This window comes from Megalobrama amblycephala, linkage group LG14 (assembly GCF_018812025.1).
Source record: "Megalobrama amblycephala isolate DHTTF-2021 linkage group LG14, ASM1881202v1, whole genome shotgun sequence".
Classification (NCBI taxonomy): Eukaryota; Metazoa; Chordata; class Actinopteri; order Cypriniformes; family Xenocyprididae; genus Megalobrama; species Megalobrama amblycephala.
The window spans coordinates 41709189-41731597 of record NC_063057.1 but is presented as its reverse complement, the minus strand read 5'-3'; the positions used below and the strand labels follow the sequence as shown (position 1 = coordinate 41731597).

General features: G+C 37.7%; 1 protein-coding gene across 1 annotated transcript; it reads right to left on the bottom strand.

The window, feature by feature from the left end:
• Window positions 1-11298: 11298 nt before the first annotated feature.
• LOC125244793 lies at window positions 11299-21681 on the bottom strand. Its single transcript, XM_048155048.1, has 2 exons — window positions 21277-21681; window positions 11299-18422 (listed from the first exon to the last, which is right to left on the bottom strand). Exon 2 carries the CDS (start codon window positions 16859-16861, stop codon window positions 15761-15763), a length of 1101 nt encoding a protein of 366 aa, XP_048011005.1. The 5' UTR covers window positions 16862-18422; window positions 21277-21681; the 3' UTR covers window positions 11299-15760.
• Window positions 21682-22409: the final 728 nt, after the last annotated feature.

Sequence of the window (22409 nt, the reverse complement as noted above, 5' to 3'; positions counted from 1 at the left end):
ATCAAAATTAATTTTTTCGTTTTTGTTTCCATTAGTCTTAAAATGATTCGTTACCCTTTATTTTATTTGTTTGTTTTATTGTTTTTGTCTCCAATGTCTGTTTTTAGGACTGTCCCACTATGGAGTTGGCATTTAGCCCATGTTTTGTGGCACGCGCAGGTTTAGGGGTCACTGGAACCTTTGCCAGATATCAGAGACTGAAGCATTTTGCTCCTTTAGTTTTGTAATTCTCTGAAATCCTGCCCACGCTCCCACCAGTGAGCTGGGTTGTGTACGTATATGGTACTGTGGGAAATTTTTATGTCCAGAAGAACCTGACATCAGCATCAGCAGGATTTAGGAGATCGGGTCGGCCAAAGATGAAAATCCTACACAACATGAATCGTACTGTACAGAGCCTCTAAAGGGACATGGTGATGGGTAAAAAAATAGATGGGAGAAAAATTTATATTGAAATAAAATTGTTTTCCCCCATCTCATGTTCCGCCTCCCACAGTATGTAAAACGTCTGTCCTTCTATATGATAGAAATGAATGTGGTTTTTTGTCCACAGGCATTTGATGACTGCATCTTCGCCTTCTTTGCTGTGGAGATGGTCATTAAAATGATAGCCCTGGGGGTATTTGGACCAAAGAGTTACCTTGGTGACACATGGAACCGCCTGGACTTCCTCATTGTCATGGCAGGGTGAGGAATCCTGTCTCTTTTCTCACTTGTCACTCATGCATTCGTCAAGACTTCTGTTTTCAAACCACTTTTCTTTCATTATCCTCACTTAAGATTGACAGAAAGAAAGGTTATAGAGATTGACCTTTAGTGTCTGATGCTTGCAGTACATTTCCTCTGCTCTGCTTCCTCCAGGATGATGGAGTATTCACTGGATGGTCATAATGCCGGACTGTCAGCCATCCGGACTGTGCGAGTGCTCAGGCCCCTGCCTAGTAAGTACCTTTCATGCTGTAAAATCCTGATTAAATTATTTATTTATGGTCATTGATTGTTTCAAGATGGTTTAAGATGGTATTGATCAACTAGGTTAAGTTGACTAGGTCACCTTTGCTGAGCTGATGGGGATCCATGCTGATTAGATGACTTAAAAAACATGCCATATTTCAATTCATATTTTTCCTTGGCAGCAACAAACCAGCTATTATATCCAAAAAAAAAAAAACAGCCCAAACCACCTGAGGCTGCTATGACCTGGTTTTTCCAGCAGGGTGATCTTTGGCTGCTGATGCTACCCACCACTCAAAGACATTGTTATGTGTCATTTCATCTGTGATGAAAGGCAAAAATTGCTGTCTGATCTATATGACATGTGAAGCAGAGATCATCTCATCCAATCATGTGATGAACCTGTGTGCAGGAAAAACAACTTACAGAACACACAAGTCTATAAATTACCCAGCAGAAAATGTCCCACAAACTGAGGAAGGTGTATTTCTTTTAGTAATGAGCCTCTGTGTGGCGGACTGACAGTTATATTTGATCTCCTAGATCCTTGTCTACTATAAAAACAATGGGTCTCATTCATGAAACACGAGCAGAACGAATTTGTGTGTAAATCGTGTGTAAAGTGGTTCTGGCGTAAATTTTCGGATTCATTAAAATGTTCGTATTTTCCAAATGTTAGTTGGTACGAAAGAAATCTACACCTGCTCCCAGTCACGCGTAAATAGTGCGTTTAACATCCGAACGTTTTGCTCATTAATAAGGCTGCATTTTAATTCACCTTAATAAGGTATATTTACACAGCATTTTGAAAAAAATATTATATATAGAAATTACATACGTTTTTTCTTTTTACTTTTTTTGTGAGAGCCAGTAATAGCTGCAAACGGAGCACTTTAATCAAATAATTAATTGATTTCAATAGGGCTGGGCAAACTAATGGCCCCTTAATTGTTATGGAAATTGCTTCCTATAAAATGGCCAAAATCCTTCGTTTGGTCATAATATGATGCCCATATATAGTTGTCAGTCGTATTTAATGGGCGGGATTTATGGTAATTGAGAATGAGCGTGCACGCGCGTCCCATTTACAACTGTTTGGAATTCATTAACACACACACACACACACACACACACACACACACACACACACACACACACACACACACACACACATTTCGCTATCACTTCTGACGTTTACGAAGTACTTGTGAATCAGGAGAAGAGTTTTCGGGAAGGTCTCTTTACGCGCAAATCACTCACATATTTACTCGCATATTTACGAATGTTTCATGAATGAGACCCAATGAGACCCATAATGTGTCCCATACGTCAAAGGGCAAATAAAATTACAGTGGTGCCCTTTTTTGCCTCTGGTTACTGTTAACAGACTTCTACAAAGGCAAGCGTACTATAAACAGTACCATTCAAAACTTTGGGCTTGTTAAGATTTTTTTTAATGTTTCTGAAAGAAGATTTATGTTCACCAAAGCTGCATTTATTTGATCAGAAATACAATAATAATAATAAATAAAATTTTAGTTGTTTCTGAAGTAATTCAACTCACAGCTTCATTGCTTGTAGAGAGACACTTATCTAATGAGTCGTAGCTGATGTTAGTGCTGCAGTCATCAATGACAGCTTTAACTTGTCAAAGCAAATCCCCGGTGGGGATAAAAAAAAATTCCCCCCTTAGTGATGCTACTCCACAAACCACCAACAGAGCATATAAAATACCAAAAATAAATTTTTGTTTTAAAACATCGCCAAATAAAACACTGCGTTTATATAGAACTGTCTCTTTACGACCACAACAAACGGGACACTTCACAGACGCGCATTCCGACTTCGTAAGTCAAATGAGCGAGGAAAAGGTGCAGGTGACAACGAGTGAGCTTTACTTGAACAACAGTGAACTGCAGTCAGATGATGTTAGTAAAACTCAGAAAAATTAACTGTTCAATCATCCGTTATACTGTGCTCGTGGCGCGCACTCAAGAATTGCATGAGCAAATGCGCCGGCGCGCGCTGCATAATTACTTTATTATCAGCTTAAATAGAGCGCAAAGGAAACTACGAGCAATGACCGTCGTTGTTCTGTTAAGTCATGAAATTACCAAACATGCGACTAAAGCTGTCTCAAAACTGTGCATGCATGTATTTGTTGACATGGTTTTAAAGCTATTGTTATCCAATTTGTTGGCCGTAAAACGTCTTAAAAATGCACATATAGGGAAATCAAAATTTTCTCGGTGGACCATGCCCCCGTACCCCCTAGCAAACTACATTTTCTGACCTCGGTAATTATGAAACCTTGCGTACAGCACAGCTTATATTCTATCTAATGAAATCTGAAGTAAACGTGTACAAATAAATGGGACCAAACGCGATTGAATGTAAAGGGTTGTGTCTCGTTATTCTATTAATAACTACCGATTGATTTTGCATTTCCATCAGAAATTAAGAATTATTAGTGTCATTGTAGTGCTGCAAATATCTAAGCTATATCTAATACTTCAAATCTCAAAGTTCAACCAGAATTTTTTTGTAAAAATGTTTCTGTAACAGCTGCCAAAAATAGTATATAAAACCTTTTCACAACCCCCCCCTCCTCTGTTTTTTTTCACAAATCGCACCCTGAATATACAGATGTAACTAATAATATAAAAATATTAAATAAAAAATAAACGATAAGTGAATGGATTTAAAAGATTGTTCGGTGGGATTAAAATGTACAACATTTAAACATTGATTTATAAACTTCATTCGAATGCTGTCTGCAAAATCACGCGCAATACAATATAATATGCACTATGTTAATATAATAATTTCTTAATTCCGTTCTTTTTCTTAATTAAAAAATATTATTATGGTATTGTCCATTTGTGATAATTCCAGGTTGTGATGGTCACGCAGGTTGTTTATACATTTAACTCGTGGCCATGAGAAAAATATATCGTTCCCTCACCATATGATCTCGAGGCCACGACTTTACATGGCGTGGCCACGACATAAGGATGTCGTTACCTCGACAAAACGATCTCGTGGCCGTTCCCACGAATTAATATTTTGTGGCCACGACATATCACGTTTCCACGAGTTTATATGTTGTGGCCACGACAAAACTAAATGAACCGAACATGTCCCCTCCCGGTCACCGTACTAACTGTCCAAAGACAGTGAGTGTTACAAGTGAGAGAGGATTGGCTCTTCAAATTGAGGCAAAAGTTGATTGGTTGCTCCCACGTGTGTACTGTCCAATGGCATTTTATTGACAAATGGATAAAGAAAAGCATTTGGCAAACCGACAAAGAAAAGCAACTGGTAAATAGAGAAAGAAAAGCATTTGCCAAATTCTTTTTAAAAAAGCGATTTAAATGCGCATTTAAAATGATTTACTAATGAACTTTTTATTGTTTTATTGATCTACGTTTAAAAAAATGAATTAAATATCCCATTTCAAATTTGTTTATTTATACATTCAAAAAAGATTTTTAAAATTTATTGTTTTATTAAACTACATTTAAAAACAGGAATTAATCAAACAACTTTAAATATGTCTATTAATTTGCCCATATAAAAAGTGAATCATTTATATACATTTTTATGTTTGAATTATTAAATTAATTAATTGATTCTTCTTTTTAAGTGGCACTCCTGGTCCTCCATATTTGTGACGTGATATTCCCAGACTTGTCAGTGTATATCTTGTTTTAATAACAATGTCTAAATTAGGTTCTGTTTTAAATGTAATTTGTTTTATGTTTGGGGGCTCCAGGGTCCCCAATGATATATATAAAAAATAAAACATTTCTTTTAAATTAAGTTTTTCAAAAAAAAAAGAAAAGAAAAAAGGTTCTCTTGATGCCCTGTTGGTTTCAGATGGTTTTGAACAATGTTTCTACCATTTTCTATTTTAAATTTAATGACAGTATGATGATACATGGGGCAACTTTTTGAGCAATGTTGCTGTCAATGGGCAACCTGGTGAGACACAGGGCAACTAATTAGGGCAATGGACAGTTGGCAGCAACCAATCAGAGAGGAGCAAATCTATTGCCAACCCAATAAATACAGTTAAACACTTGTTAGGCATTTTAATTCCACTTTTCAAATATTTTCTTAAATTTTATTAAATAAAAATGCCTTTCCAATCTGATTTGTGATGGGAAAAGGGAGAAGAGCGAGTTTGTCAAAAGGCAGTTTTGAACCTGGGTTGATCGCATCAAAAGTTAAGTGCCACAATCCCTACGGCCTACGCCACTGCAGACGTTACATGGAGCAAATCTTTTTAGCATTTAACTAAAAATTAATTAATTACAGCCTAAGGACATTAAATTGGACATCTGTTGCTATTTTAAGCATTAAATGAAGTAAATTCCCTGTTTTGGATTGACACATAACAACTTACCGGTGTAAAAAGATATAAGTTCACGCTCCTTTTCTTCTGAGACCACCATCTTGTTTGATTTTTTTCTGAAATCTCCAAGCCGGTCACGTGATCGGCTGCTACCTTAAGTGTCATCTGGTGTAACTAATAACATATTGTCCTCACGCCTTGAATATGTATAAGTGTCAACATCTTAATCAATTTTTTTAAATATGTTTTGTCAAGGTAAAGGTTTTTTTTTTTTTTTTTACGCACCACATGACATTTTAAAACCTGAACCAACCTTGCCTTGTCATAAAAAGGTCAAATTACCTGATATTTTAAGAGACTTATTGACCTTGGCACACAGTCATGAGGTTCTGCAGGGGTCCTCTCATGTAAATAACTTACAATGATACAATGTTTCAGTTACAGTCTGTTGATATATTTCGATTTGTTTTTCATTTGTGTTTCCACAGCCTTTACAATCTGTCGTTCATGAGTCCGTATTACATGAATGAAGACGGTGAGGATAACCCCTTCATGCTGCGCTGCAGTGAGGTGCCCCCCCTCAAGTATGGTGTTGAGTGCACTTTAAATGCATCCCCACCGGGACATGCCTACTCTGGCCAGGATGGGATCAGCAACAGCAGCTGTATTAACTGGGACCAGTATTACAATGTGTGTAAGGCCGGGGAGCTCAACCCGCACAAAGGGGCAGTGAACTTTGATAATATTGGATATGCCTGGATTGCAATATTCCAGGTACGTTCCTCTTGATTTTCTACATGACTGATGGTCTTTTTGTTGGACGCTGTGGGAATGGAAATGCATTTGTAAGCATCATTGTTCTTTTCCATGAAGTCAAAGGTCCTAGTTACTCCAAAGATAGATGAGGCTTTTTACAACTTTTTATTGCTCAGTTTTCTTCTTGAGAGGACAAAATCTTGTTAAGCACGCTCCAACCACACCAAATAATTGAATCTCCACTGAAAAAAAATGTCTGTTTTAGTAATTTCTGCTGCTTTCTCAGAAGGAACTCTGCAAAGTGATGAGATTTTTCAGTGGGAAAGTGATATCTTGTATTGCAGCCTGTGGAAATTAAATAAGAATTTAAAAAGTGTCCCGCTGCATATTAACTCTTCAGTACTTTCAATCCATCCTCATCAGCAGAGTTGAATCACCACAGATGAATTGATGGCATAGACCACCAGTATTTAATATGGTGGAGAGGCGCATTAGTCCCACTGTACGGACATTCAATGAGACCTGTGCTATAGTCTGTGGAAATGAATGTCGGTCTCTTTTGTCCGATCATTACAAATGGGTCAGTCATGTGGTGTCCCTTTTGGCCAGGCTATAATGACAGTACAGGGTATGCAATTATAAAAGAGGGCCTGAAAAGAAACACCCACATAAGGAAATATTCGAGGATATTAGTGCTGTGACCAGCTGAAAACAATCCAAGTAAAAAGTATTTTTTATTCTGACATCCATTAAATCCTGAGCCCAAATGGACTCTTAAGCAATATTTTGAAATGATGTCTGGTATGGCTGTGTACAGTGTGTAAAAAAAAGGCTAAATTGTAAAATTGTGTGTCTAGCAGTACAGTCTCATTTACAAAATGTAAATGTGGCTAAGTTTTGAATCAGCTGTTTTAAAGCTAACTGTGTGGATGCACTGCGGAAATCAAAATACATGATTCATGTGAAATTTGTCATCAGAAATTTGTCTCAGAAAATTAATCCAGTAGACAGCACAGAAAGAATGAGAAAAACAGGGTTTCAAACATTAGTCTAATGCTAAATGATACAGCTGGATGGGAATGAAATGTAGTGCTGCAGGCGCAGAGCTTCCAAAAGAAATGACTCAATAACAGATGTAACCCTGCACTATTACTTTTACTGCAATCAAACTAACAATCAGACCTCTGGCATCACTCTGTGCCATGCTATATTTTTGTCCTTTCTACTTTGTGTTCAAGACAGAAATTAGAGATAATTAGAGGTAATTTATTGAAACTTTAGCTTAGGTCAAGGTGCATTAACAGTGATCTACATTTTAATGTGTTTGAACTCATCTGTTATTTTCAAAAACCTGCAAAAAAAACAACAACAAACAAACAAAAAAAAAAACACTAAAAACTTGCAGGCTTTCAATTCCCCAGACGAACTCTCGAAACTCAGTGTTTGAGCCACCAGCCATCTGCACAGTTGGAAATGTGAGCCAGGCACATGAGACTGCTATTCTGCTGAGCCAAGCTCAAGATAATGATCAATTAAGTCTTTCATCTCACAGCATTTCTTCTTAATTTCTCTTTTGTTTTTTTGCAGGTTATTACTTTGGAAGGATGGGTGGACATCATGTATTACGTTATGGATGCCCACTCCTTTTACAATTTTATATATTTTATATTGCTTATTATAGTAAGTATACTTAAATTGAAAATATTTAATATTTTCAGCCTGTTTCACACTGTATACATGAGTAGAGTGCAAGCAGAGCAGCAGCATTACTGTAACAGCAGGAATTTCAGGAAATGAAATGTTCCTCAACCCTGGTCCATACATTTAATAAAAAAGTAATATATACAAATTTCTACTGGTGACACTGCAAATAGATACATCCGTTTCCTATAAAAGCTTCCTATGTGTCACCTTATTTAGAATTCAAAGTCCTAAGTCCTAAGGCGGCAGCGGGGCCAACGGTCACTGCAGGCACAGGGGTGGCAAACACTTGGTCGGTTCCATCTACAACCTCATCCAACAGCACTGTCACCTCAGCAATGGCAGCCCCAGTCCTGTGGTCTCTACGGGATCCGGTGAGGCTCTGGAAATGAGGTCTATCACAACGGGGCCGCAACTGACCGTGTGCTCTCAGCCAACTGGCATGCATAATCTTTCTTCCAGGACTGTCACAGTGTTGCCAACTTAGCGATTTTGTCGCTAGATTTAGTGACTTTTCAGACACCTTTAGCGACTATTTTTCAAAAAAACGCCTAGCGACAAATCTAGCGACTTTTTGGACAAACCTCAGTAACTTTTTAAATGTCACCACCACTGTCCTGTGAGTGCGAGGTTTTGCTTTCCCGCTGCCGTCACACCTCTCTCAGCGTCTACTCTGTTCATTGAGCGGCTGAGAGGAGCAGCAGCACATTCAGTGCACGCCATCTGTGTCTGCCTTTCCTTGTAGGCTGTGGATTCAGGTATAGCGATTATTCTTTGCACGCACTCCACTCCAATGCTTGTGTTTCATTTCAAAATTAATTTCTTTTATTAAAAAGCAAAAAGATTTGTTTCAAAAGTATTTCTAAATTAAATTCAAAACACAAACAAACGAAAATCCAACCAAAATTAAAGAAGTGGTTAAAAAACTGTTAGAAACCACCATTCCCAAATCCAAACATTTGTGTTTTTGCATGTCACTTCCCCATCCGCCCTTATGCGCGGTGACATACATCTGTCCAAACCCAAACAGGTGAATGATAATTAACTAAATAAGCTCACAAAATAAAAACACAAATATGCACATATATATTATTATTATTATTATTATTAATAATAATAAAATAACTTATAATAAATAAACTCCATTTCAAACCTATAGACAAACGGCTACAACATTCCAGCCCCTAATTCTTGTTTACAAGTAATTACAACAACTTTAGTAGCCGTACCAAACAAAGAGTTAATTTTACGTTGTTCATTTAAAGTCCATAAGGTTATAAATTTAAATTCAAACTCAAAAAAGGTATTTAGACCTTCAATCCAATGTCCAAAAAATGTCCTTTGGAAAAATCTTCTTTCAAAAAAACAAAAAAACAAGAAGTTATGCCAGTGTTTCAGTATAGATGAATCAGTGTAAATGTAGAGTCAAAAGTATTAATATTTGACTCTAAAGTTCAGTTCAGCATACTGCCTCCATTAACAGACATAGTTTATTGATAGGCCTTTCTAGCTCACTTGTTTGGGTCTTCACACGCACACGACGAACAAATCTTTTTGAATCCGCTAATGTTTTTGTAATGCGTCCCAGGGGCCAAGAATTTCTAGGTGCCGCCTCCTCAACCACAAGCACCAGATCCCCGATGCTGAAGTTCCGGCGTCGCTGGTTCCACTTCTGGCGTTGTTGCATTAAAGGGAGGTATTCTTTTATCCACCTTTTCCAAAACAAGTCAGCTAAATACTGAACTTGTCTCCAGCATCTTCTAATGTACAAGCCTTCCTTTTTAAACAGACCAGATGGTAAAATGGGTTTAGCTCTGAGTTGTAAGATGTGATTGGGTGCAAGCGCTTCAAGATCTTCTGGATCGTCGGAAGATGGAGTGATTGGACGATCATTCAGTATTAATTCCACTTCGCACAAAACACGGTATGTAAAGTTTCATCATCCAGCATCTGCTGTTTCACAACTGAGAAAAGCACCTTTTTTATTTGCTGGACTAAACGTTCCCAGACACCCCCATGATGGGCAACATGAGGCGGGTTGAATATCCATTTGACACCGTTGTTGATAAGGTAATTCTGAATCTTTGATTTAATTCTTTCAAAGCATTTTTCAGTTCTCGATTAGCACTAATAAAATTGGTGCCATTATCTGAGCAAATTTCCTTGACTTGCCCTCGTCGACATACAAATCTTCTGATCGCATTGATACAGGAATCTGTATCAAGAGTATGGGCAATTTCAATGTGAACTGCTCGACATGTCAAACATGTAAATATAACACCATATCTTTTAACAGTGCTCCTTCCTCGTTTAGTTTCGATTGGGCCGAAATAATCCATACCAATGTGTGTAAATGGAGGGTGGTCCATAGAAACTCTGTCAGCAGGTAGGTCTGACATTTTTTGTTCACCTGGCTTTTGTCCCTTTCGTTGACAAATCACACATTCTTTGATTATTTTCCTAGAAGAAGAGTTAGCATGCGGAATCCAGTAGTGTCGACGAAGGGTTGAAAGTAGGGATGTCCCGATCACGTTTTTTTGCCCTTGAGTCTGAGTCCAAGTCATTTGATTTTGAGTATCTGCCGATACCGAGTCCCGATCCGATACTTCTATAATAGCCTACATAAAAAAAGAATAAAGAAGAGCGAAAAAACAGATCCAGGAACAGTGCTTTTCAGGTTTTTCAGGTATCTAACAGTAATCAAATATAAAATATCACTGCATATTATCTTTACTGTATAAAATAAATAAAGATTAATCATTATTGAAGTTACAAAAACTATTCAGTCAAGAGCAGTGAGTGATTTCTTTGTTATTTGTTGTTTGATTTAACATTAAATACAGGCAGCAGGAATAGTTGTTTTCCCTTTAAGACATGCACGATCCAGTACATATACTGTTACACATGCGCTGTCTTTCTCGACTAACATACGTTCACTTAAGACATAACCGACTATGTTTGCCAGGATACTCGCTAGGACGGGCATGTTGACATTTTTTGTATGAATGTGGCCGCCGAAGCGCAAGACTTGAAAGAGAACTCCGTATTTGCGCGCTGACTGGAATAAGCGTGTGCGCGCTACGGATGAGCGCACACAAATCTTCTCACAGCGCGTGCGAGTTCTCTTTCGCGTCTTGTTCTTGAAGGTTTAAATCAGCAAGGCTTAAATGAGTTAGTTTAAACACAGACAGCAACGTGTGCTGTTCAGGTCTCACCTGCGCTCGCGCGCTATCAACACCCGGGTGACGGCGTAAATGACTGGACATTAGAGCAGACGGCACTCGCAGTTAACAGTTCACAAAGAGTGACTGTTTTGTCCACGCTTTCTGATTATCGTTGTTGTAACGTTTTGTGCATCCATCGACTGAAACATACATTATCTGAACTCTGTCTGTTTTCCACGTTGCTATTTTAAACAAACCATATTAACCAATAGATGCGTCGTCATTCGAGATGGACCACGGTGCAAGTGCGTACCGAACCGTAAGTGGAGAACCGTATGGTTCGATTTTTTACCGAGAACCGTTGCACCCCTAATACATATATAGGCTATCCGAGTCCTGATCGGGAGGTAACGTCCGATTCCGATCGAGTCTGAAACCACGTGATCGGGCCCGATTTCCGATCATGTTATCGGATCTGGACATCCCTAGTTGAAAGCATGTGGTTTCTTCCTCTATGCCCTATTTTCTCATGCACACGTCGAAGAATGAGTTTTGAAACATGACTAGATTTCGGTAAGATGACAGGATGTTTCACCTCTTCGGGCAAAGCCGACTTGCTTAGCCTTCCACCCACTCTCAATACTCCTTCAACAATCTCAGGGTCAAGTTTGTACAAATGACTATCTTTTTCGAATGCCTCCTTTTAAAGCAGAAATTTCCTCACTGTAATGTTCTCTTTGCACAAAAGATACAATGGCTTTTTCTGCCGCAATCAAATCTTCAACACAAAGTGTCCTACTCAGATTCTCAGGTAATTGTAGCTTTGTTTTCTGCTTACAACTTCTCTGTTCTTTGAGTTGGTTCTGCCTTTTCTATTCTTTCACTTTCCATTTTAAGACTTCTAGAAACTTACAAATCCATGCTACCTCTCTTTTCAGGCAAGTCCAGTCCGAGAAGTAGTTCAAGAGTTGACTTGTTGGAGGTTCCTTTTCGTCAGTCATAGTAACACAAGCACATATTTTTTCTTTGACTTCTGGATCATTATCCAGAATTAAGCTAACCTCTTCCTCTGCTTCAGGCCATTGAGATAGTAACTTCAAGAGGAAGTCGGGTCCATTGATCCAAACTTGAGATCGAAGGAATTCTTCAGTTTTCATGCCTCTTGATGCTGCATCTGCCGGATTTCATTTTGAGCAGATGTATTTCCACTGTGAGGCCTTTGAATGGGTGTGAATAATGGAAATTCTGTTTGCTACGAAAGTTTTGAATCCTTTCGTTGTATTAAGCCCTATTCGGACGGGACTAGTTTTCCAAACGACGTTTGAGTAACAATTCTTATCAACCTACGTCTGTGATTTTATGTACGGATTCGGACGGGACTAACATCTCCGTGTTTATTACCGAGGTAGGAGTGTCTGTGTTTTACATGTGGGCATTTCAGAAGATCACGTGTTCAGAATGCGTGGATTGCGTATGGTCATATGACCGATCAATGGCAAGATGGCGCCGAATAAGAAAGTGACGCGACACTGGAGTAGGGAGGAAACATTAGCTTTAATTTCTGTTTGGAGCGAACCTACGTTTCAGTTTCAGTTTGAAAATTGTATACATAACCACAAGGTGTGGGAAGCAGTTTTTAAAAAAGTTTGTGAGGTTTGTCCATCTATTCAAAATACCTTCGACTGGGTGAAGTGCAAAGTCTGTATAGAATATCTGAAACGACGTTACCGCGAATGTGTGAAGCATAACAAGAAGACTGGGTCGGATCCACAACGCTGCCCATTCTTTGAGGAACTGGACTCTGTTCTTGGTTAGTTGCTACTTTTAAGAGTATTCGTTTTCTATTGAAAAATAATTAACAGTGTACAAAGTACTTAAACTTGTGGATAATAAGCATTCATATGAAAAAAAAAGACAAATAATAAAATGCAGAGAATAAGCTAGTAATAGAGACACGTAATGTAATTTACACGTTATGTAATTAAGTGCAGAAATGAAAGTAATCTTACCTGAAACTGATATTACAGTAGCCAGTCTTAACAGTTTACGTGATTTGGCTCTTCTTGTTGATTCATTTTTTTTATTTCTTCGCAGTGTACCAAACACATCTACATCCATTATCGGTGCGCAAAAAGCAGAAACTTGAATACCGGCGCGATAGCGAGAGATTGTACGGTAGTTCACGTTGACCAAAACACACAAGAAAAAGTGTTTTGGAAAAAACATTTTCGGAAATCACAGACTGTGAAAAACTGTACCTCTGCTTTCAACAACCTTTCCAAGCTTACAGCTAGGACGGCAGCTGCCAATTCCAATCTTGGTATGGTTGTTTGTTTAAGCGGTGCTACCTTGGCCTTTCCCATGGCGAATGTCACATTCACTTCTCCTTTATCATTTATGAGTCTTAGGTATGACACTGCTCCGTACCCAGCCTCACTTGCATCCGAAAAGTTGTGCAACTGTGCGGATGCTATGGTCCCGAAATCTTTGGATGTGGAACATCTGTTCACGCTAAAGGTGTTTAAAGGAACCAACTCGTCAAGCCATCTTTGCCACCTTAAAGCAGTATTCAAAGGGACCTTTTCATTCCAGGGAAGTTTGATCCTACACAGATTCTGCAGAATTTGCTTTGCAGAAAGAATGATGGGTGACAGAAACCCCAATGGATCGTAAATTGAACTCACAATAGATAAAATGCCACGTCTTGTCGTTGAGTGTTTGATTGTTATACTGAAGGTGAATGCATCCTTTTCTATGTCCCACTGAACACCCAGAGCTCTCTCCATAGGAAACTGGTCTTTACTGAGGTCCAGCGTCTTCACTGCCTTGGCTCGGTTTTCCTGAGGAATTACACTGAGAATGGAACGGTCATTGCAAATCCATTTGTTAAGTCGAAATCCTCCCTTGCTACACAGTGCTGTTAGTTGATTATACAAAGATAAAGCTTGCTCCACCATATTTACAGCTTTTAAACAATCATTGACATAGAAATTCTGCCTGATGGTGTTAGTTACATCTTCTGTGTAATCCCTTTGGTTGTCATCAGCTGTCTTTAGCAAGGCAATGGTCGCACAGCTTGGTGATGATACTGCACCAAATATATGGACAACCGTTCTGTGCTCTTTGAGGTCCTTTTGTTATGTCTCCATCAGGCCACCAAAGAAAACGTTGAAAATCCACATCTTCCGTGGCCACTCTTACCTGGTGGAACATACCTTCAATATCAGTCATGAAGGCAATGGGACCTTGACAAAGTAAAACTCCTATCAAATTATTTGTCAAGTCTGGGCCTTGCAATAGCTCTTTATTAAAGGAAGTCCCACCAAATGTTGATGCACAGTCAAATACCACACGCAGTGTCTATTTGCGCGGGTGCCTAACTCCATGGTGTGGTATATACCATACCTTTCCATTTTCTAGATTCAGCTGGTCACTTGGTACAATCTCTGCATACCCCTTTTGCAATCACGTCATCCATAAACTCTTTGTACTCAGTATGGAACGATATGTCTCTTTTAAATCTTTTCAACAAGTGCTGAGCACGTTGCTGTACCATGTTCTTATTGTTTGCCATTTTTACATTGGACTCACAAAAAGGCAACTTTAAATAATAATGTCCGTCTTTAAGTTCTGCAGTCTTTGTGATCATGTCCATGAATTGCCAATCTTCTACTGACATTTCTGCCTTTTCATCGTACTGCTGTTCAATGAAATCTTGATTGTACTGTTTGATCAACAGTTCCTCCAAATTTTCAATAGACACTCCATTTACTTGCATTTCAGGGACATTATCCTCATCATCATTCATACGATGATTAAGTGGACCATTAATGACCCAACCAAGGAGAGTTTTCACAGCATATGGTCCATTACCTTCACTGTTGACAATTCTCCATGGCTCCAATGCCTTTGGAACATTGATGCCTATAAGTAGCCATATGCTTGCATTTATTGGCGTCAAATCAACATCCCTCAGGTAAGACCATTTTCTAATGTCCTTTTCTGTAGGAATGTTGTCTTTGGTGACTGGGATCGACTTCTGTGTGTATACATCAGATAATTCTAGAAATCCATTTCCCTTTAAAGCAGCCACTTCTAATCCAGAAACTCTGTAACTGGACACAAGCTTTTCCTGACCCATAGTTTTCAGAAGTGTTTTCATCTTTCTTCCTGCAGCATTTAATTTAATTTAATCAGTTCTTCTGTGCAAAATGTTGCAGAACTACCTGGATCAAGAAATGCATACGTCTGCACAACTTTGGTTCCCTTACTCAATTTCACATTAACAGGAACTATGGATAGAGCACAATCTTTTGAACCAGCCCCAATATATTTCCCATCTTTCAAGGAAACCAATGCACTTGATATCTGATCTTTTGAAAAGACTTTAGGAGTTTCGTCTTTTCTTTTAATTTGCTTACTCTCGATATGTAGAATGGTTGGGTGTTGTTGGTGACAAATCTGACAAGTCTTGCGGTTTTGACAGCTTTTGCTCATATGCCCATGTCCCAAACATCCAAAACGCAATCCTTTTACCTTGAGAAATTCCACCTTTTCTTTGTTGGGTTTGACTTTGAATGCCTCACAAACTTCAATGGTGTGGTTTTTTTATCACAAAACATGCATGGTGGCTTTTCCACTGCATTTGAGGCAGTATAACTTAATTTCAGCTTGTCGTTCATGTTTCTGCTACAGTAGTAACTGTGGTAGCAAAACTGCTGCCTCTGCCAGGAGATTTAAAACTGGGCTTTGTAGTTGTGGTTATTTTAGAAATTCCCCTCTTGTCTGTTGTGCTTTGTATGTCACCAAATACAGGATCCAATGCAGCTCATGTCTCTCTTTCAATGAATTCAAGATCTTTCAATTTGACTTTTCTATTGTGGCTGTCCTGTATGTTGCAAGCAATTGTTCTCCACTTGTCACGCAGCTTGAAAGGCAGTTTGGAAACAATCGTTCTCAAGTTAGCTGAATTTTCCAGCTCCTCCACAAATTTAATCTCTTGCAAAGTGTTAAAACAGCTACAAAGAAAGAGTGCATATGATCTTAGAGCTGGTCCATCCTCTGCCTTTAAAGCAGTCCAATTCAAAGCCTTTTCAATGAAAGCAGATGATATTTTTATACTGTTACTAAAATTCCATTCAAGCTGCTGCTTTGCTTCCTTGTATCCTATTACAGGATCCATATGCAAGTAGATGCGGACCAGATTTTTGGGTTGTCCAACTGTAAATTGCTCTAAGTAATAGAGCCTGTCTTGCATACTGTCAGTCTTGCTTTCAATACCCTGTTCAAATGCTTTAATAAAGGATCTGAACTGCAGAGGATCTCCACCGAACACAGGAATTTCTCTTGTGGGAAGAAGGGATGTTTGCTGTTGCTTTATCAACCAAGCAGTTATTTCATTTTGTTTTTTCAGAACATCTGCAAGAGCTGTATTGTCCAAAGTGGATGAGTCCCTTTTATGTTTCTGAGTTTTTTCATGGCTTTGATGCGTTTTCACTGTAGGAGTAGATTTACCTTTTTTCCCTTGTTTGTCTTGAGTTATTTGAACCTTTAGTGTTCTTGCAGGTGCAATATATTCAGTAGATGGATAAGTACTGCTTGTGTCAGACTTTGCACTTCCTTTTGTGCTTCTTGAACTCATTTTTCCGAGGAGCGATTCAGATTTCAGGAAAACATTTACCTTAGCATCAGCTGCAGCCATTTCAGATTCCAACGCAAGCTTTTCCTTTTTTACTTTTAGTTGAGCCTCTTCCATGTCCAAAACATGTTTTTTCTCCAAAGCTTGAGCTTTAGCTTTTAATGCAGCTCGTTCCGCTTCTGCTTGCAGAAAAGCAGCAGAGACACTCACTTTGCTCTTAGAAGAAACTCTAGATGACTTTTGGGAACTTCTTTTATAAGACTTATAAGTGGCCTGAGATACACTATCCATGGGCCCAACAGCACCAAGACATCACTTTTACCATTTTGATTTTCACCCATCGATGCTTCAATCTCATTCAGAAATTCCCTGAAGAGAATTAATTTCGGCTCATACCAGTCTACGTGGTCAGCCTCCTTTTCATCATCATTCAACAAACTCTGCACAGACACTTGCAATTCCATAAAACCCGCCAACAGTGTTAAAAGTTTCAACATGCTTAGCAAGTTTCTTTATTTTCGCCCGCTTCAATTGCAGCATTTATTTTGTTTTGCTTTCTCGTCAAAGCGCCAAGCTTTCCTCTGCAAGATGCGAGCAACTTAAACAATTCCCTTTCGTCCATAATCACTTTTTCAACAACATCATCCATTGTCCATCAAGCATAAACTTCATTTCACCAAATCATGCTTGTGCAATAACTCAACAATGTTCCGCTACATCAGCATTGTGAATCAGCGCTCCGTTTCCACGATGCATAAGCGCAGCGGCTTAGCAAATAAAACTCTTCACCATGTACTCACGGAAAACCACGTTCTCCTCCCGCTTGTGGTGCAAACTCCACATTCCCTTTAGTTTTTTGACTTAAATGTGTCGGCCTTTCCTTGTAGGCTGTGGATTCAGGTATAGCAATTATTCTTTGCACGCACTCCACTCCAACGCTTGTTTCATTTCAAAATTAATTTCTTTTATTAAAAAGCAAAAAGATTTGTTTCAAAAGTATTTCTAAATTAAATTCAAAACACAAACGAAAACCCAAACAAAATTAAAGAAGTGGTCAAAAAACTGTTAGAAACCACCATTCCCAAATCCAAACATTTATGTTTTTGCATGTCACTTCCCCATCCGCCCTTATGCGCGGTGACATACATCCATCCAAACCCAAACAGGTGAATGATAATTAACTAAATAAGCTCACAAAAAAAAAACTCCATTTCAAACCTATAGACAAACGGCTAAAACAGCATCTGACAGACGTGAATGAGCGAGCTACACACGAGCACACAGTGTTGCCACGGACTAAAGACTATTTCTGATTCTCCTTTGTTTTATATTTAAAGAATTTAGTTTGAAGGTTTTGAAGGATTTCCATTTTTCTTGTGTGCTTATCACTTATATTACTCAGAAATACAGGATGTGATGCAACCCAGTGTTGAAAAAGACAACATTGAATCAATGTTGATTTTTGGTCAGCTTCATCACGGGTGGAATTAGACTATGTCAATCTATCTGTCCCCTCATTCAACACTTTATTCACATTAGCATTCATGCTCCTCATGACCCTTCCCTCTAGTCCCACAAAAAATAAAATAAATAAATAAAATCCTGCCAACTGAGGTGTGTAGATAAACTCCAAACTCCAAGCGTTGTTCACACTGGCCCCGGGCCTTCTGGCAATCCTTATTGTCGAGCCCTGTTGTCTTTTCTTCTCCACCTGTTTTTGTCCGACTCTGCTGACCCAATGAGCATTTTGCTGTTCAATGGTCATGCCTTATGTTACCTTATGCCTTCTCATGGGAATTTAATCATTTTTGACCTTTCAGTCTGAGATAAATCTCTTTTTGGCTCATTTTATCTGTAAAAGAAAACAAGCCTTCATAAAATAACTTCATGACTAAATACAAAATTAATAGTAGTTATTAAGATTAATTTTACTTGGGAAAAATATGATCAGAAAATTAACTTGCATAATAATTAAGCAAATTATTATGCATTTAAGCAGTTAATAACATACTATAACAATATAATAATAACTGCTACAAATGGCAACACAAGACTAGGTCAGTGATAAACTCTCGAATAAAGAAAAAACCAAGAACTTTTTAAAAAATAAATTTTCCAGGACAACTACAAGATATTCCCTGACATTTTACATTCTCTTTACATTTTCTCTGTTTTCCAGGACTGGAAAATTTGTCATCAATTTTCCAGGTTTTCCAGGATGAGTGGGAACCCTGAGAGAACTAGCTTCTGTCATCAGCTATCTGAATGAGAAATATGATGATGCAGCCACTGATGACCTCCTGAACATAGCATCCATTGTTGATCCAATTTTTTTTTTTTTTTTTAATTTAATCTACCTTTTAAAGCAAAAAAAAACAAAAACAAACAAACAAACAAAAAAAAAACTGTTTTGCAAATTGTGATTAATAGGAATTGAATATATTTATGTTTACATTTTACACATTTAATCTACCTCTGAAAGCCAGACACTGCTGACAGTCTAGTCTGAGACCGAGACTAGTCTTCCTGACATTTTTTTTAATTATATAGTTATATTGTTTTATGTTTACATTTTGCATATTTAATCTATACCTCTTAAAGCCAGACAATGTAGACAGACTTCTCTCAGGAAAAGAATGTTACTAACAAATTTTATGTTTACATTTTGCACATTTACTCTCATTTACCTTATTTTGCCACACGTTTTAGTTTTTAATTTATTTTAGTAAGGGGTTGTTTTGAATTTGAGGCCAAATGTGTTATCTGTTTTTGTTAATAAACTATACTTGAAAATGTAATTAATGAACCCTCAAATTTTTGTGGCTTCAGTCATAGTTGGGATACTCTTAAAACTGGCAGCATTAACAGTTTATATGTCGTTATCGATCAATAAGGGAAAAAAATATTGAGATTAGATTTTTGCCATATCACCCAGCCCTAGTTTAATGCAAAAGTAAGAATTAAATATGAGTGACATTTGATTAGGTGTTACACCACCAGGTGACAGCCATGCTCCATTATGACTTTATGAAACAATTACAAATGGTTACACCAAGGGCCCTCAAAGTAAGCTGGAGCAATGACCAGTTTCTAGCTTAGTGGAGAACAGAATACTGGCAGTAAATCATCACAAAATATGTGAGGAAGATACTCAATCAATATATATACACAAAATAATAATTCTCCATCTTTGGTTTTCTTCTTTTCTTGTTTAAATTGTTTCAAGAAGAAAAAAGAGAAACAAATCTCAAGGCATCTTTACACAGCCGATTTATGGCTGTTCTGAAAAGGTCTGTACCTGCTCAGAATTCAGTGTAAAGACGCAATGCCGTGTTAAAGAAAACCTAAAATACGCCGGGTCTGACCCACCTCAGCCCCTAGTATCAAAGGCGAGTCTGATACTGTTCTGGTTCAGTGTAAATGAACACGGAATATAGCCGCTCTAAACTACGTCATTGTCATGACAACCAAAAGCATTCCAGTCAACTCAGGCGGCGCGAGATTCAAGAAGCAGGAGACGAAACATATAACTTACGGCAAATAATAAAAATAATGTCTTCCAAAAAGGGGCATTGACGTAAAAGAGTCCTGTACTCACATCGTGAAGCAAAACCACCAAAATAACAGCAGAGAATCGTCGTGTGTCATCAATTGGCTTTCGCCGTTTGTAATCTTCCCATGAAGAAACTGTCAGATCAACGCGCTGCTACATTTTTCTCAGATAAGGTAAATGCTTAACACAATCGGCGTCACTGTGATTGTGTACTGTTATATTATATTCCAAAAATCATCTCCTTGAGGACGATATTTCACCCACACACGACGGTCTATCTGGTGATCTGCTGCTGCCTGATACACGCAAATGCTAGCATCATTTGTTGTTTCTGTCTCTGAAAAACAAAACAAAAAAAAGTTTGACCTCTTTTAACCCTGTTGTGAACTACCCGGTGTAATAATGTATAATTTTTTGTTACATCGTTCAATTTTTATTACGACAAACATCAAAGCATGAGATATAGCACGCAGTTTACTACTTTAAATTTTTGTATTTTTTTTTATTTAGAGTTATATTTCATTGTTTATTATTTAATTATTTTTAAATTAATTTTGTTAAAACTGTTAGTTTTGAAATACTTATGTTCAAAGCATTGTTTCCCGCCATTTTAATTCCTGTGTAAATGCATTTATGCCGCTTCAGAACAGCATTAAACGTTCTGTGTAAATGCACATTTTTGTGGTATTATGCCGCTTCAGAGTTGGTTTCTGTGCCGCTTTTTCTGTGTAAAGATGCCTTATGTAAGTTATCTACACCTATTTCTGTGTATGTAGATTTTAGTAAGACTTTTATTTAATCTTAGCTGTATTTTGGACAGCTCTTAAGCTTCACTGTCTCTTTAATTTTGGGGTTTAGGGTCTTATTCTATTTTGCTTTCAGCATTATTACTTTCTATTCCGTTTTAAACAAAACAAATAAACCACCAAACACGGTACAATATTATATACCCACAATTCAACAAATTGTGGGTATATAATACCAGTTTAAAGAACGAAAGAGAATTGAACAAAGTTAAAGAATTAAAGAAATCCTCGTTATGCAGCAAAAGTGTCTTTTTCCCAGGTTCAGGAATCAGCATTCTTCTTCTTTTTTGGATGGCCCGCCATCTCAAATCAACCAGAGATTTTCTCAACTCGATCAATAAACTCACCGAATCCCGAGTTTCTCAGTTTGATAAACACCCGCTTCAGATTCAGAGGATCACAATCCGCTATCATCCACGCTTAAATCAGCAATCATCATTCTAAAACCATTTATCATCATCAACCATAAACTATTATAAAGTTACTCATACCCATATTAAATTAATTATAACAATATAAACCTTAATTTCAGTTTGATAAACACCCGCTTCAGATTCAGAGGATCTCAATCCGCTAACATCCACGCTTAAATCAGCAATCATCATTCTAAAACCATTTATCATCATCAAACATAAAGTATTATAAAGTTACTCATACCCATATTAAATTAATTATAACAACATAAACCTTTTTAATCCCTTAGTATCGCTCCGCTCTTTCGTCTCGTGTTCAGCGCGTCTCGCGCACTTCCGTGAGGCATCTGCTTACGTCACACACAACGTGTTCGTGTAATACATCACGTGTTCTGCGCTTAATTATAATACGAATTATTTTTATTTATACACAATTAATTTACGATGCATATTGAATAGAACGTTTAAACTTTTTAATTAAAAGTGTAATTAGTAGATTATACAATTTTATTATTTATTTTCTTTAGGCTCCACATTTAACGTGGGTTACATATGTCGCTTCAGATAATAAGCAAATAGTTATCAAACATCAAAACTTGAGTCTTTGGTTTTTCAAATAATGCATGATTTGTCAAGAGTAATGTTGGATTTAATTATAAAATGTCACTCTAAACAACAAACTGTGAAACAGTATACTGTATCAATACAATACAATACAATACAATATACACTGTCCAGCTAGAAAAGTTTCCATTTAATACAAAACTGATTGAGTTTAAGATTTATCACATGATTAATTTCTGACTATTTAACATAACATAAACCAGAATTCATTTCTCTTTACTGCAGGATCTTTGTCCTGCCCCTCTGATCCTCTCAAGATATGGTGACAGTGATGAAGCTCCAGTCCTCCACAGTCGACCTCATGGAGGATGAACTGCTTCTTCTTCTTTCAGGGATTGTTTAATGGATGAACGCACCTCAGCTCTCTTCACTGTTCCTGCCACTGCCTGCATCATCTGGGTCACAGAGAAGATCATGTTAGTGACTGAACACTATTACACTAT

Bases quoted from the DNA above. Each gene is read 5' to 3' on its own strand.
- LOC125244793 (XM_048155048.1), bottom strand. From the start codon at position 16,861: ATGGATAGTGTATCTCAGGCCACTTATAAGTCTTATAAAAGAAGTTCC.